General features: G+C 41.6%; 1 protein-coding gene across 3 annotated transcripts in view; it reads right to left on the bottom strand.

Moving 5' to 3' along the window:
• Positions 1-15,766, bottom strand: part of COL28A1 (collagen type XXVIII alpha 1 chain) — a 68,309-nt gene that overhangs the window by 32,371 nt on the left and 20,172 nt on the right. For all 3 annotated transcript variants that reach the window (XM_033165584.1, XM_033165585.1, XM_033165586.1), the window contains exons 11-16: positions 15,325-15,378; positions 5,305-5,373; positions 5,117-5,185; positions 4,137-4,205; positions 1,543-1,611; positions 313-381 (exon numbers count right to left, since the gene is read on the bottom strand). In XM_033165584.1, coding sequence (XP_033021475.1) covers positions 313-381; positions 1,543-1,611; positions 4,137-4,205; positions 5,117-5,185; positions 5,305-5,373; positions 15,325-15,378 — 399 coding nt within the window. The remainder of the gene's footprint in view (positions 1-312; positions 382-1,542; positions 1,612-4,136; positions 4,206-5,116; positions 5,186-5,304; positions 5,374-15,324; positions 15,379-15,766) is intronic.

Genomic DNA, 15,766 nt, shown 5'->3' with positions numbered 1-15,766 from the left:
TCATATTTTGTATTATAAACCTGGAAGAACAGGGTGACAGTTGTTGTAGTAGTAGTAGTTGTTGTTTTAAAGGCTATGTGTTCTACATGATCTGTTCACACATGACTTGTATGCTAAAAGCATAATCCAAACATGGAAGTGAATCAGGACTGGGCAATGACTTCCAAAGGGCTCAATAAATCTGTCCTGGCTATGGCTGCATATTGTCCTTGTCCTCAACAGGAATCACATATCCACAATTCCTTCTCAGATTTGTTCATAAGTCAACCAAATACCTGGTCAAAAGTAGGTAGTCCCCTGATGTACATTTACCTGCTTTCCTTGGATGCCAGCTCCAGGTGGTCCCATTACGCCCTGTGGTCCATCCATCCCTCGTTCACCCTGCATGAAAATATGGTCTCTCCTATAAGTTATTGCTTTAGTCAAGGCATTCTTCATCATCTTCATCACCATACTATTTTTAAGTTTATAATGCCTTTCCCACATTCTTGACTGCACATTAGCTCACAAGCTATTCAAGAGGAACATCTCCCAGGGGGAAAGATCATGGGATAGAGAACATTTGGGGAAATAATGAGACCAAGTCAGGACGAAATAATATGAAAAATGTGGTCATGACATCATGGGGCGCATTTGGATGTCACAATAAATCATGTTGGGAACAAACCTGACCTCCCACCAGTCTCAAGCACTTCCACTTCCTTGCTTATTCCTCTAGCATGCCTACCAGTTAAGGAACTTTTGCTTCCGCATAGCAAAAATGGTGTCAACCAAATCTGACAAACCATGGAAAATATCAGCTATGGTTTTATTGAATCAAGCCAACTCCAAATTGTGATTTATGAAGCCACCTGACTTCAAACAAACCACAGTGATTAAACACATGCAGTTCACATGGAATGCTCTACCGTGGCTCATCAAAATCATCAGTGAAAGCTTTCAGCTTCCTCCCCACAGCCATGCCAGAAAAGAAGTTGAGAGGGGGACTGTGCAAGTCTGGAGGGTATGGGGAAGCTAGGCTCATTTCCATCACAACAAACCATATTCTACCATTACAGTGGTACCTCGACATATGAATTTAATCCGTTCCAAATGCACATTCGTAGGTCAAAAAATTTGTAAGTTGAAAAAAGCGATTTCCCCATAGGAATGCATTAGAAATGAAAAATTCGGAAAAATTCGTAAGTCGAGTAAACCGCATCTAAAATTCGTAAGTCGAGTAAACCCCATCTAAAACCGCCAACGGATGTCTTTCGGATGTTGAAAAATTCGTATGCGTGTGGGCACTTTTTTCATTCATAAATTGAAAAATTCGTATGTTGAGTAATTCGTAAGTCGAGGTACCACTGTATACCTGAGCACAGACATTATGTAGGCTCTCTCACAATCAAGGCAACTATTCATTACATTTTTCCTGCATTCTTTACAATGAATTTCTTCTTTGTCCTTCAGACTCCTAGGGCACCATCTTCATATAAGCTTTCATTCTACTGGTTCAGCACTGCAGCAGACAATTTATACCCTCTGTTCCACACATCATACCTTATCTCCTTTGATGGAGGGCCCTGGTGCTCCAACAGGTCCCGCTGGCCCTTCAGAACCTTTGTCACCCTGAAAATACATGACGTTAGCATTGAATTAAGCTTTTTATTGACATTCCTTCAGGACTGCTGCAAATGCACATATGTAAATTGGATTAGAATCAGATATGGCCAGGCATCAACTACTTCACAGCAAGGTTCAGTTCTTTAACCCCTAGATTATTTTTATACAGGCAATGACCGATTTATGTGTATCCTCTTTAGTAGCTAAATGTCTGCTAGTAGCTAAATAAAACAGGCGTAGCAATATTGAAGTAGTAGGACACATACAGCAATATTAAAGTGGGGTGAGCATTTAGTTTCAGTCTAGACACTGTAAAAGTTGCAGGCAACTTTTCAGTTAGAGTACAAGGAATGCAATATTTGCATACTGGAGGGAAAAATATTGTAGAAAAATAAATAAGTTCTCTCAAGCCACAGGAGGTTGTGGCTCTTCCGGTACATATCTGCAAGGACAGGATATATGTGGGAACAGGACATTAAAAACTGCTTTTATTTCCACAGTTAATCACTTTTGTATTTTTAAACTTGTATGTTAATGAGTAGGTTGTTTTATTTTTCAGAAGCTGCTAATGGTCCATGAAGATGCAAGTCTCCACAGAGATTTAGTCTAGCATTCTTTGATGTTAGACTTTCCCACAGCCCTTTCTTTGGCATATGTGCCGCTGGGGTGCAAAGATCCGCCCAGCGCCCCCAAATTTAGTTTAGCCCCCAAATTAATTTTTATTATGCTTATGTCAGACACCACGCTTACGCCTTATCTCTTGTTGTGAATGACAAGCGCCGTTGTTGAATCTGACAAGCACCACCATTGTGAATGACAAGCGCGCCGCGTCTTTGGTAAATGAGCGCACACAGTAGAAACAGTGAAACAGTAGGTATACATTTCGGTAATACCTAGGTATATATGTATTTTGTCTTTCTAGCTTGATCAAAATTATTTATTATTTCGTAACAGGTAGAAGCTTAGCTGGCTTCAGTGGTGGGCGCTGGGCGCCCCCCAGAATTCAGCAACCAGGTGCCCCACACCCCTTGCACACACCCCAGGTAAAGACGGCCCTTCTTTCCCAACATTCAACTGTAAATGGTATCATCTTTTAGGGTGAAGAATGACTGGCATGAAGATGCTGAGAAACCAGGTCCGCTTTGAGAGTTCCTACTGAGCTGCTAAGGACAGCTGGGTTCCTGCTGGTCTCATTGAAGTTACAAAAGGAAGCCACTTCAGACAGGAAATCACAACCTAAACGCTACACACAGAGAGCTCATGATGCCATATCAGGGTGCCAGAGACATTGTGGGTGCATTAAAACAATAGATGCCAGCCACAGCCACCCAGGCTCCAAAGGAGTGCTGAGAGGACCACTGACCTCAGATGGCTGCAGATGGATTCTGGATTGGCTGGAGACTCAGCAGTGGACCCTCCTGAGGATTTGGGCTGTTGGCCATGTTATCAATCCATGAAATTGGAACCATATACCCAGTGCCATTTTTCTAGAAAAAGAAGTGCCAGAACTCACCAGGAACACCTCCCTGGTTCTCTTAGAATGGCAATGGCGCTTACCTGAAAGGTGCCGGAACCAAGTTCTGGCGAGTTCCGACTGAACAAAAGCTCTGCATATACCACAGACACACAAATCATTTTGTGTAATAAATCAAAGAGCCTTTGATTTATCGGTTTGCTTCTGACATTCTTATCCCACTTTGCTACGGAAAAAATAGAACCAAGGCTTTGTTGTCGGCGTTTTCTCGATCATATTTCATAATGACTGCAGGAATATTATTGGGCTAGGTCAAACAATTCCCCTTTCTGAATAAACTTGGAGCAGGGATTGGTGCTTTGGGATGCAGGCCTAGTACAGAGATCCATTTAATTAATGGTTCATAACAATCACTAGGCTGTTAATACTAACTAATTGGCCTGAGGGAGAAGAATGCTAACTGCCTGCGAAGAAGTCACGCAGGCCTGGTGTTTGGTAACATAAATCTAGGGAACAGGAATCACCACAGACCCAACAAGGCAGCAACAGAAGAAACTGAAGGATTGGGAAAAGAACATTTGTCACCACTGTTTACCCCCATCACCTCCAATAGCTACCACCACTGAGTGTTTTGAGAGGTAGGAACTGTCAATAACATCTGGCTGATGAGGTCTACAAGACCTAAGAAAAGCCCTGTTTAAGGAAGGATTAAGAGAAAACAGTAGTGATTTTAGGATGTTTTAACTGTTGTCAGATTTTCACCATGAAGGTTGTTTGTTAACAACACAGAGCTGACCAGAGATATTGATGGCTACTGAGGCATTCTCACACGTATTCCTGAATAGAAAAGATAAACTTCACTCCCACCCTCCTTAAATGGTAACCCTGGGACAAAGTGAGGAAATACTAACCTATTTTAGACAAAGGAAGGGAAAGTTGTGGCAAGAAGATATTGAAGAACCAAATGCACGCCTAGTAATTCACTCAAAGAAGTGGAGGGGGAGGTAATAAATTGAGTGAACTGGAAATCCTCAATTTTTTCGACTGAAACATTTACCTTCTGTCCTGGAACTCCTTCTCCTGGTGGACCCCTTTCACCTTGAACGCCCTCGGGACCACGTGGACCCTGGAGTTGAAAGGACAAATGGTGTTTAGAGGCTATGATGCAAAGCCCTATAGGTCTCTGAACTACACCTGTATCCCACAGTGCATGAAAAAGCTTCCCTCCAGTTTCTTCAATGTTACAAAATGCATCGCAGGGATATTTCCACATCGGGGCTTAACTGGATGCTATTAACAAATCACATTTGGCTTTTTAACAACTAAGCAGGGATGGGCTCATCTGTCAGTTTCAGTTTCTTTCAGTTTCTCGTTTATTCATCCTTAAGTTCGGTTCACATTTCCATATCAGTTCATGGATTTTACTTTAGGTAGTCCTCATGTAGCCCCCAACATTTTAGCATACTCCTAACATACATGTTTTTCTATGTCATTTTTGCCTAACATACACTTTTCTGCAACCCAGTTTCCTCTAATACAATGCATTTCTGCATGTGGCTTTGACCAACTGCCTACCTGGCAGTTTGAAAGCACGTCAAAGTGCAAGTAGATAAATAGGTACCGCTCCGACGGGAAGGTAAACGGCGTTTCCGTGCGCTGCTCTGGTTCGCCAGAAGCGGCGTAGTCATGCTGACCACATGACCCGGAAAAACTGTCTGCGGACAAACGCAGAAGTCCCCTTGAAATGGCTCCATTCAATTGAATGGGACTTCTGTATAATGCATTGTGCCACTTGTTTCCAGCTAAAATGCAGAAATTCTTTAACAGTATGAATGTTATTTTTAATTCTCAGTCTCCTTTTGATCCCTTGCTCAACTTTCTTTTGCAAGAAGCAGAAAACCTATGGTTTACTTTTGCTTTTGTTCATTACTCTTTGTAATGAATCAATGCACATTGCCACTGCATTTCAATCAGGTGCACCCAAAAATTCCCACACCGTAGAAAAAAAATCCCGAAAAACTTGACCGTTTTACTTACTGTTAAGCCTGGCTCGCCAATCCCAATAGGTCCTGGAAGCCCGATTCTTCCTTCCTGACCTCTGTCACCCTTGTAAAATTAAAGGATAAGAATTTAAAGGAAGGTGTTGCTGTTCTGAATGCAACACAGTCCAATAACCACTGGTGTTTCCACGAGCATATTACCAATGTTGATCTTATATACATTACCTTAGGTCCTGGATATCCAATTCCCTGGGCTCCAGCAGGGCCATAAGGACCAGCTGGGCCTGGCTCCCCCTTAAAAGAAGCAGAAATAAACAAATGAGTAGTCTGTAGAGCGGCAAACAATGTGAATAAGAAATTCCATTTAATGAATTCGTGATCCATAGTACCCAGGCTGAGAACCGTGTTGATTTGATTGGTTACAATCCCATTGGACTTTGAGTACAAGTATCGAGCAAAATGGCTTCTAGGAATGGCTGCGTTTCCCCCAAGCTCCATTGCTGCCCTGCATTTCAGCTCTGGCTCATACGTTATCCTTGTGTGACTCCACTGAACGCAGTAAATAGCAGGTGTTCTGACACACTAACATATTCCCACACCAGGAAACAGTCCCTTTCTGACTGGCTTGTTTTTAAACATATGTTTCTCTTGTTGTATCTTTCGCTCTTCATGTGGCAGTGAACGAGCACAGAGAATCTTTTCCAGTGCTTTTTACTTTAGCTAGAAGTTAAAATAACAAAGCAAAGAAACTGGATTTCCTGTGGTTTGGGTACAGTTCAGCAGCACTGCACAGATGAGCTAATCTGAAGCAATATGGGCTTTCCATCTTCAGACAGCATAATTGAATTTATAAATGGGTGTATGTCAAATTCATGAAAATGCCAGCTTATCTACAAGAAAGTGAGGACTCAAAACTTACAGATCCAGTCCCATTTATTTCTGTGCAGAAGATTTAAGCATGTGCTGAATTATCCAAGTGAAATCAATGGAATATAAGGTGCAATCCTATACACAGTCCCCTGAGAGTAAGTCCCATTGAACCTCGTGGATTTTACTTCTAAAGCAACATGTACCTCGGAATGGATTAAATTAGTCCCACTCTGTTCAGCAGAATTTACTCACTACTCCAAGGCTACAATGCCACATCTGCTTTACTTGGAAGCAGGAATGTAATGAGGCAGCAATTTCTGTCCTATTCTATATTTGCTGCAATCTGTACTGTTTCCATTCCGCTACAGCTCGCCTTCCACTAAAACCTACGTTACAGCTAAAGTTGTGATCTCTCAAAGACTGAGAGACATTGCTAGACAAGAGGATATTGCCCTTGTGAAATCTGGGATGCTTTTTGGGGATCAGATATTCCAGATTTCACCAGCCCCTTATCTGGCAGAAATCCACTATGTGGAATACCGCAGACTCCTCACAGCCGCTAGGTTAAATGTTCTGGAATTGGCGGTTTTGTGGGGAAGATATAGGGGAGTTCCATATGCCCAGAGATCCTGTCCCTGTGCCCAGGGAGCGGTTGAGTCAACTGAACATATCCTTTTGACCTGCCCATTTTATGCAGATCTTAGGCAAAAACTTACAGCTCCACTCCTAGGCCAATAATTTAGCCTAGTAGACAGAGAAAGACAGGTTTTGTTTTTGTTGAACAATTTCACTGGTACCACATCTTTCTTGGTGGCCAAATTTCTTTTTTTGGCCCTTAAAGGCCGTAAGGTTAAAATCGACAGTATTGACATGGGTCTAAATGTATAATCTACTTCTCATTGTATGTTTTAGTGTTAAGCTTCTTGAGATGTTTAGACGTTTTAATTTTTGTATGGATAATGATTGTGTACTGATTGACGGTCGCATAAATTTTATCGATTGATTGAAAACCTACGTTATGCATCTCTCTACATCCCCTGGCCAAAACTAACAGTTAGCTATGGAATTAATGACATCATTAATCACATCATTAATTTCAAAGCATTTTACTGGAAGGCAAATGTCAAAACCAATGCAGAAAGCAATCCAACTGCTTACGCAACGTTTTCAAACTAAAACAATAATAAACAATAAAGGTGAATACTGTGCATATTCATTGGCATGGTTTCTGTTCCTGACCTCTATGAATTGCAGCCATTTCCACTCCCATTTCCAAGGATGTCTCTGCCATCTCTACTTTGGAGTAAGTCCCACTTAGCTCTTTCCTTACCAGGGCTTCTGTGGTAACAGCAGCATAGGTGGTGGCCTGTTGACATAATAAGGCACCCCCCACATCCTGAAGCCCTCAGTCAGTGGAAATCAAGTATAGGATTGCACCCTTAAACTATTGACTTTCAAATTAGAAGGCACACCCTTAAGTTTCCATTGATTTGTTCTTTCTTAGACTAAAATCTCTTATGTGATGCTTTCAGTAGTCTGCTACACACAGTTGCTTTGGTGGTGAAAAAGTTAATACTTCTTCGATGTTAATTATCTACAAGAAATCTCTTTTTTCCCAACAGCAGGAAAAGGAAGAAAAGCCAAGAACAACATGAGAGCTAATACATGTCTGCTTTCTAATGATCTTGGCAGAGTTTCTACCGTAAATACTATACAATGACAGGATTCATGCAAGAAGCCCTATGAGGACATCAGAACCAGCATTTCTAAAAAAGACATTGTATCTAGATTTTTGTCATCTGGTCAAATATATTCCATTCCAAAAGCATCTGATTTTGTCCCCCAGGCAAATTAACTCTTAATTGCACAAGGATCTTTAGTGTCCAGATGAATCCATAATGATGTCAAGATAATAATAAAAAGAAACCCCAACCTCCCTTTCAAGGTATCTGGGGCAGGCATCTCTGATAGCAAGTATCAGCCAGCTGAATGCATGTCAAGAGAGGAAGGCTTAAGAAGCTCTTTCTCCTCTCCACTCCTTAAAAACAATAGGTTTCACCCCAAAAATGGAACCTGCAACAAAATGTACACTCCTGTTTAGAGTTTCAGCCAATCAGACATGCCCTTTTCTGGGAAACTCCATTCCATCTCTCCACTGATTTCTTCCCCGCCCTCTACCAGCAAACAGTTTGCATGCATTCTGTGGCCACCAGACATGCTCAGTCCTCAGGTGGGTTGCTTTTGGTGTGCTCCTGGCTAGGCTTTTCCCTAAAGACATTTTGTATGTTTCAAATCTTGGGGTTCATTGAAGCCTACCGATTACTCTGTCTGGATCTGTTGACTACAGAAAGACCCACACTCAAGAGAATTTGGTTCATTATTAGTACATAGAGTCAGGTGGGGTTTAATTTTTAACATCTCTCGTTTACTTTTCTTGTGCAGGCAGAATCATAACTTTTTTTTAGCGGCAGAACTATAAAGCATAGCTTACATGCTCATTTTGGTTTATGAGGACATCCTCCAGCAACCACCTAACTCCAAGATCTATAATATTGACAGTAGGCCTCTTTTGGTGGAAAGATTCAGAAAGCCAACATCTGAAATCTCTCAACCTGACCCAGTGTTTTCACTTTGTGCTGGAATCGGCAGTTTTCTTACAAGGGTGGCTTTCTGCTTTCCAAATATCCCTGCTTCCAAGAGCTTATACAACAAGAAATCATCCAGAATATTTAGCACAATGGACATTTCCTAATTTAAAACACTTGTTTGTCCTGGCATTATCCGGAGGTGTACGTCCATGCGTGTATGCCTAAGTGGAATGAAAAAGGCTACCCGTGAAGATCATATAATTGTTGGGGTTTTCTTCTTCTTGGCTATGTAAGAAGCACTTTATTAGTCCCTTTCAAGTAACTCCTGGATTGTTTCCAGATTTTCAGCAGCTGCTAATACAATTAACATATATGCACCCATGACATTTTCTGGCATTAAGCTGAAGCCCTAAGGCTGCAATGCCTTTTGTGGGTGGAGTAGGGTGAAGACTGGGGTTTTTCTTATGTAAGCCATTTAAAAAGAAATATCTCCCATTTTATCTGTGTGAGGGAAGAGCAACTTCTGTGCTCCTTCCCTCCCGTGCAAAACAAGAATGCTGAGAATCACAAGGTTTCCATTGTGCCGCAGAATGGTCAGGTGTTGAGACAAGGATGTGAACCAAACAGGCAAGGTCAAAGCCAGTGCAAGCAGATTAGACTCTGGGGAACTAGAGGCCACAGCATAGTCAAGGATGAGTTCCGAATGGCCACTTTTGGCAATACCAAAACCAGAGAAAAACACCATAAAAAGGAGTATAGTTTTGCATTCTAAAGCTAATGTATGTTGACAGATGCAATACATATTTATTTATTTATTTATTTATACCACAATTTCATTTAAAAAAATCAAAGAGTTTATAATAATTATGAATACACCTTAAAATCACGCAAAATTCAAAATGACAGATAACCAGCTAACTATTCCAGAAAATATTTGTTTTAGTTGTCTGAGAAAGCCTGCTGGCATAGAAAAGTTTTTGGCAAATGTTTAAAAGTTAGTACAGAAGATGCCTAGTAATGTACGGAAGTGAGAGCTGGACCATCAAGAAGGCTGATCGCCGAAGAATTGATGCTTTTGAATTATGGTGCTGGAGGAGACTCTTGAGAGTCCCATGGACTGCAAGAAGATCAAACCTATCCATTCTCAAAGAAATCAGCCCTGAATGCTCACTAGAAGGACAGATCCTGAAGTTGAGGCTCCAGTACTTTGGCCACCCCATGAGAAGAGAAGACTCCCTAGAAAAGACCCTGATGTTGGGAAAGATGGAGGGCACAAGGAGAAGGGGACGACAGAGGATGAGATGGTTGGACAGTGTTCTCGAAGCTACTAACATGAGTTTGGCCAAACTGCGAGAGGCAGTGAAGGATAGGTGTGCCTGGCGTGCTCTGGTCCATGGGGTCACGAAGAGTCGGACACGACTGAACGACTGAACAACAACAACAACAGAAGATGCCTGCTGAATCTATGTTTCAAGTGCACCAGCTCCAGGTTGGCACAGCAGAGAGCTCCAGATTGGGTCCATCAGCGGCAGGTGGCCCAGTTAATTCTTACCCATCCCATCCCTCTCCTACCTAACTGCATGTTTCAGGTGGTTTACTCTGGCTGCTGCAGGTAAAGATGTCACCAGTGGTAGCTTCTGCATCTGCTCACCTGTGCTTCCCCCTCCCCATCTCAAGGCCAGACCTATAGAGCCAAGCAAAGGGAGACTTCTTCTACATCTTTACCCCACCCCACCCCACTGCTGCAATGGGTTGGGAGTTTAGGCTAGCCCTTCCCAAAAATCTGAATTAATTTCATTGCTTCGCAGGATGTATTTTTAGCCCAGAATCGAAATTTCCTAGAATATGACTCAGAGGGAACATCCACGGCTATCAATATTGGCTTGTTTCACGAGAATGGAATTCTCTTTCCCCCCCTGACAACCTACAAAACTAAACAAATGCCTTCATCAAGTGCTTAAGAAGACCCACAGAAAAATTTGGCAGTGGCAATCCTAAATGCATGCCACATTGGTGTCCCAGTTGGAAAGCCATCGGTAGCTTCTCCATTAATTTTGTCAGAAACCTCTTCCACATCAGTTGAATTGCTCCACTGGTATTGTCCTGAGAACAGACTTACTATTTATACACTTGGGGAAAGTAGCTGCCCGCCATATAAATAACTGCAAGACTTTGAATTCATTCATAAGTGTATGGAAACTTCTTTTTTTTTTTAAAGGGGGGCACTGAATGATCTTTCTGTAAAGATAACAGACTTTGGAGAGGTTGCTAAGTATCTGTCTGCCATAGAACTCACATGAAAAAGGCACTGACCTTTACAAGCTGAATGGGGATTTATTGAGCTGTAAAACAGCCATTCATTTTATTGGGCAAAACTCTTTCTTGGACAAGTTCATTTACTAGTTGAAGCTCATTTGTCTGAGAACCAAAGGGTGCAGAGATGCAAACTCCACTTTAAAACCCGCTAATTAAAAAATGGATGGCTTCTGTATCTTTGTATACAGTTTTCAGTCCAGAAGATAAATAATGGAGTTGTTTAATAAAGGAGTTGTAAATAACGACTTGCCAAGGCTTTGCTAAGGCTGGAAATGTTTCAGATCCGAATTTACTTTGCAAACATGGAAAGCAAGAGATCTCTCGGGATTTGTCTGCTGAAAATGCATTTATTCATTAAAGCTTTTTTCTGTATCTCCCTTCAGCCCATAAAACAACAATGTAACTTAAGAGCCAATTATTGGCAATACTACTCTTTTAAATCAAGTGCTTTAAAGATAAAAAATATATACTGTTTCAAGATAGTGCTTCCACAACAAGGGAGTTATCTCTATACAGTGGTACCTCTGGTTAAGAACTTAATTCGTTCCGGAGGTCCATTCTTAACCTGAAACTGTTCTTAACCTGAAGCACCACTTTAGCTAATGGGACATCCTGCTGCTGCTGCACCACCAGAGCATGATTTCTGTTCTTATCCTGAAGCGTTATTTCTGGGTTAGTGGAGTATGTAACCTGAAGCGTATGTAACCCGAGGTACCACTGTATTATTGTTGCTGATGGAGAACATTGACCCATTCTTAAATGGGATTAAGCAGGAAGCAAGTGACATTACAGCTTTTTACATGGTGAAGTTAACACAAGTTAACTTTTCCAGTGATTGAAGATGATTCTGAATGCTCCAACATGTGTAAAGCTCACAGCAAACCATGTGCTTTAAAAATGTAGTGAATGTAATCAGTGCCAGATTTAAATATAAGATAAACAAGCTATAGCTTAGGGCCCCACTCTATTGGGGGACCCCCAAAAAATTAAAGGAAAAAAACTGGGTGTACATTTCCAAAATATAAGATAAAAAACAAATAAAATAAAACCTACATACAGCAACAGTGTTTTGTGTTGTGTAGGCTCCTATGATGTAAGTAATGGGCCCCGCCTGCTAGCATGCTCCCTTAATTATCACTGGTTTCTTATTTCTATATATATATGGTACCATACAGCATATATTCAACACAAAAACAGTGACAATTTGTTGTTGACAAAGGACAGCTGGACATATAAAGGGCCCCATTACCTTCAGTAGCTTAAAGGTAAAGGTAAAGGGACCCCTGACCATCAGGTCCAGTCGTGTCCGACTCTGGGGTTGCGGCGCTCATCTCGCTCTATAGGCCGAGGGAGCCAGCGTTTGTCCGCAGACAGCTTCCGGGTCATGTGGCCAGCATGACAAAGCCGCTTCTGGTGAACCAGAGCAGCGCACGGAAACGCCGTTTACCTTCCCGCCGGAGCGGTCCCTATTTATCTACTTGCACTTTGACATGCTTTCGAACTGCTAGGTGGGCAGTAGCTTAGGGCCTCATCAAACCTAAATCCGGCCCTGAATGTAATCAGAACAGCTTTGATAATTCCCAAAATTTTAGATAAACCTACCAAAAAAAACCACAACCCCAACTGCTTAAAAATGTATATAAAACCTACACAGAGAAACTGACCCTGAGTTACAGTCGTTCACATTTGGTACATGCAGTCAATTGATCTCCCTTCTCTGTGATACAATATCCCAGAAATGCCTTTTTGATCACCACTTTGTTCTCCAAGGGTGGCTTCTAAATAAGTTATTAGGGAGAGATTCAAAAATGCTAAACACACCTTTAAATCACATGGTTGGGATTCTTGGGATTCTCTTTCAACTAACTGCAGCTGTGGCATCCCCCGACCTGGATCATGATCACAGCACCGGGGGGGGGGGGGTGTTATCCACTAGTGCCAATAACGGCTTTATTTCAAATACAGTTAGCAGTTTCAGAGGGGAGAATTTTGTTGGGGCTGGGGCAGGGAGAGAAAATTACATTTTCTCCCTGACCCGACCCTAATGGTTGGTTCTAAGGCAGCTCAGGCTTGTCCTTGGAGGCGATTTGCAAAACATTCATGGTAACTGCATTCACACATTTAACAGCATGCCTAACTTGCCCTGTATGTACAAAATTCAAATAAATGTGTCAGATCCAAGAAACAAGTTTTTAAAAACCCACCAAAAAACAGTTAATATCCACTTCTCCCCCTTCTCATTAAGGTAGCCAGTACTACTGAATTTTTCAACTTTCAAATTTCAAAAACGAGCAATGCTGAAAAGCTGTAACATGACTTGGGGATTCAGAAGATATTTTGGTTAAATTTAGTTTTGCTTGGTATATAACTATATAAAGATAAATGCTTTTTTATATTTTTAATGCAACTTCCAATAATTTTAAACTAGTCCTATTTATTAAAAAGGTAAAAAAAATGAAACAAGGTAATGTTGTTGCATGTTTTATGCAGAGAAACCAAAAAAATTATTGCATTACCTGACATTTTCAGAAAATTAAAATTCTTTGGTTTTTCCGAGACGAAGTTTATGTGCTTTTGAATCAAATGTAGATTTGCCAAGCTAAATCAGTGTTTTTCAACCACTGTTCCGCGGCACACTAGTGTGCCGCGAGATGTTGCCTGGTGTGCCGTGGGAAAAATTGTGTTTATTTGATTCCTATTCAAGAGAATTACTTTATATATAGTCAATATAGGCACAGAGTTAATTTTTTTAACATTTTCTAATGGTGGTGTGCCTCGTGATTTTTTTCATAAAACAAGTGTGCCCTTGCCCAAAAAAACACTGAGCTAAATGTTGTCCAGTCACAAAAATAATAGCAGGTTTGAATTCATCACATTGAAAAGCATATTTTTAAGACCCCTCAATGAAGATGTTTGCAAAAATTAAGTTTCACCCCCCAAAATGATACCCGCTTCTGGCGCAACGAGTGGGAGACAGGTTGTTGGTGTGTTACAGCATCACAGACGATTGGCCGAGGAGGAGGAGGAGGAGGAGGAGGAGAAGAGGAGTTTGGATTTTATATCCCGCTTTATCACTACCCGAAGGAGTCTCAAAGCGGCTAACATTCTCCTTTCCCTTCCTCCACCAAAAACAAACACTCTGTGAGGTGAGTGAGGCTGAGAGACTTCAAAGAAGTGTGACTAGCCCCAAGGTCACCCAGCAGCTGCATGTGGAGGAACGGAGACGCAAACCCGGTTCACCAGATTACGAGTACCGCTCTTAACCACTACACCACACTGAGATGCATGGGCAATTGGTGATGCTGAATCTACCTTGGATGGGGCTACTCCAAGGCATCAGCTAGAGCCCAAGGGCTAAGGCTGGTCACCGCACACCAGGTTGTGGGTATGGCCCTCCAGAATGGCTTGTACCAGGATGGCCCCCTAATCCCCAAGCAAATCCCTTCTGGTCCCCCATCCAGGAGGCTGGAGAGGGAGGCAAGGGCCAGCAGTTGGGCAGCCCTATCGCAGGCTCTTTGGCCTATGCTATTATGACTGCAACCAATAAAAATTGTGGACGTGTGTTTTTTTCCCCTTCCCTCCTGTCTCAACGTGGTCTCTGCTCCCCAAAACTCACATCGAATCAATATTTTAATCAAAATACATTCTGTTTTGGAAAAGCTTAAGATTCTGATAACGTGTGGAATTTATTCTCCCCCCCCCTTTTTTTTTTGTCTGCTGAGATGGCACAGTAGCAATCTGTACAAAAGACAGCAAACAAAGAACGAGAAAATTCAAGGCAAGGGAAAAGCATGCATGAGGCCAAGATTCCAGCATCTTTTACTGTCCCAAATACTTTCCACATATAGCAGTTCCTCTGTATCTTCAAATGTTCTGGTTGCCTCAGAAACAAGGCCAGGATGTTTCACATAATGAACGCCCACGTACAATGTAATAGAAGCTGCATTCATGAAGACTCCCCGCATCTTGACAGTCAAGTGCAAAATAGTATTGTTAACACTAGTCCTGGCATTTATAAATATTTAGCTATTCAATGTTCAAAGAGACCCAAGTAGCACAATAAATATATTGATACATGCTGGCGTGCCAATGATTGGCAATTATGGGGCATGGGGGAAATACACAGAGTTGTATCTAGGGATGGCAGAATGTGTCACTTTTAACAAACTCAAGTCCTCATGAAAATTCGTCAGCATTTTGGTGTGAATTTCTCCTAATATACGCATCATTGCACTCAAGCTTGCCTAATATACATATTTTTTCCAGAGCAGTTTTCCCTTATATGATACATTTTTATGTGCACATTGCTTGGTGAGAGAACAGCATGGCACACTTCAGAGAAGTGCAAATTTCAAAAAATGCCTATGTTTCAAGTCACGCACATATTGGACGCACCGAAAACTGTTACAGCCCGTACTCCCACTCTGCAACATTTTGTTGCCAATCCCACTTGCGAAATGATGTATCTTACCTTATTTCCTTGAATGCCTTTTGGACCAGGCTCACCTGGAGGGCCACTGATTCCCTTTAGAAAGATAAAGAAAGGAGAATTTTGACTTTTACCAATAAGCATGTTGTGCATAACCTCAGGCACCGTCTCAGTAATAAACACAAACCTGTAAATATGTGTGTGGATCCTTGCAATAAGAGAGAATTCATAAATGTGTATACTCATTTTCATTGTAAAGCTTTTTTTTTTATTCCCTTGCTCTTAGTTCAGTGGAACTTTCCAACTGACTGTGACCTTCTTTGGTGATCACTTGTAGCCACATAAGATTGTCTTCCATGATTACGGTCTTAACAGTGAGTCCATAAGTGACTGTGGAGGCCAATTCTGGATCCACACGTCCTTCCACAGTGTGGACATAGGTTTCAGGGTGGGAATTGATCACATTTGGTTTGCCAAATGTGAC

This window comes from Lacerta agilis, chromosome 12 (assembly GCF_009819535.1).
Source record: "Lacerta agilis isolate rLacAgi1 chromosome 12, rLacAgi1.pri, whole genome shotgun sequence".
NCBI classification, from domain to species: Eukaryota; Metazoa; Chordata; class Lepidosauria; order Squamata; family Lacertidae; genus Lacerta; species Lacerta agilis.
The sequence above is the reverse complement of the archived record's forward strand: the minus strand, read 5'-3'. Positions and strand labels throughout refer to the sequence as shown.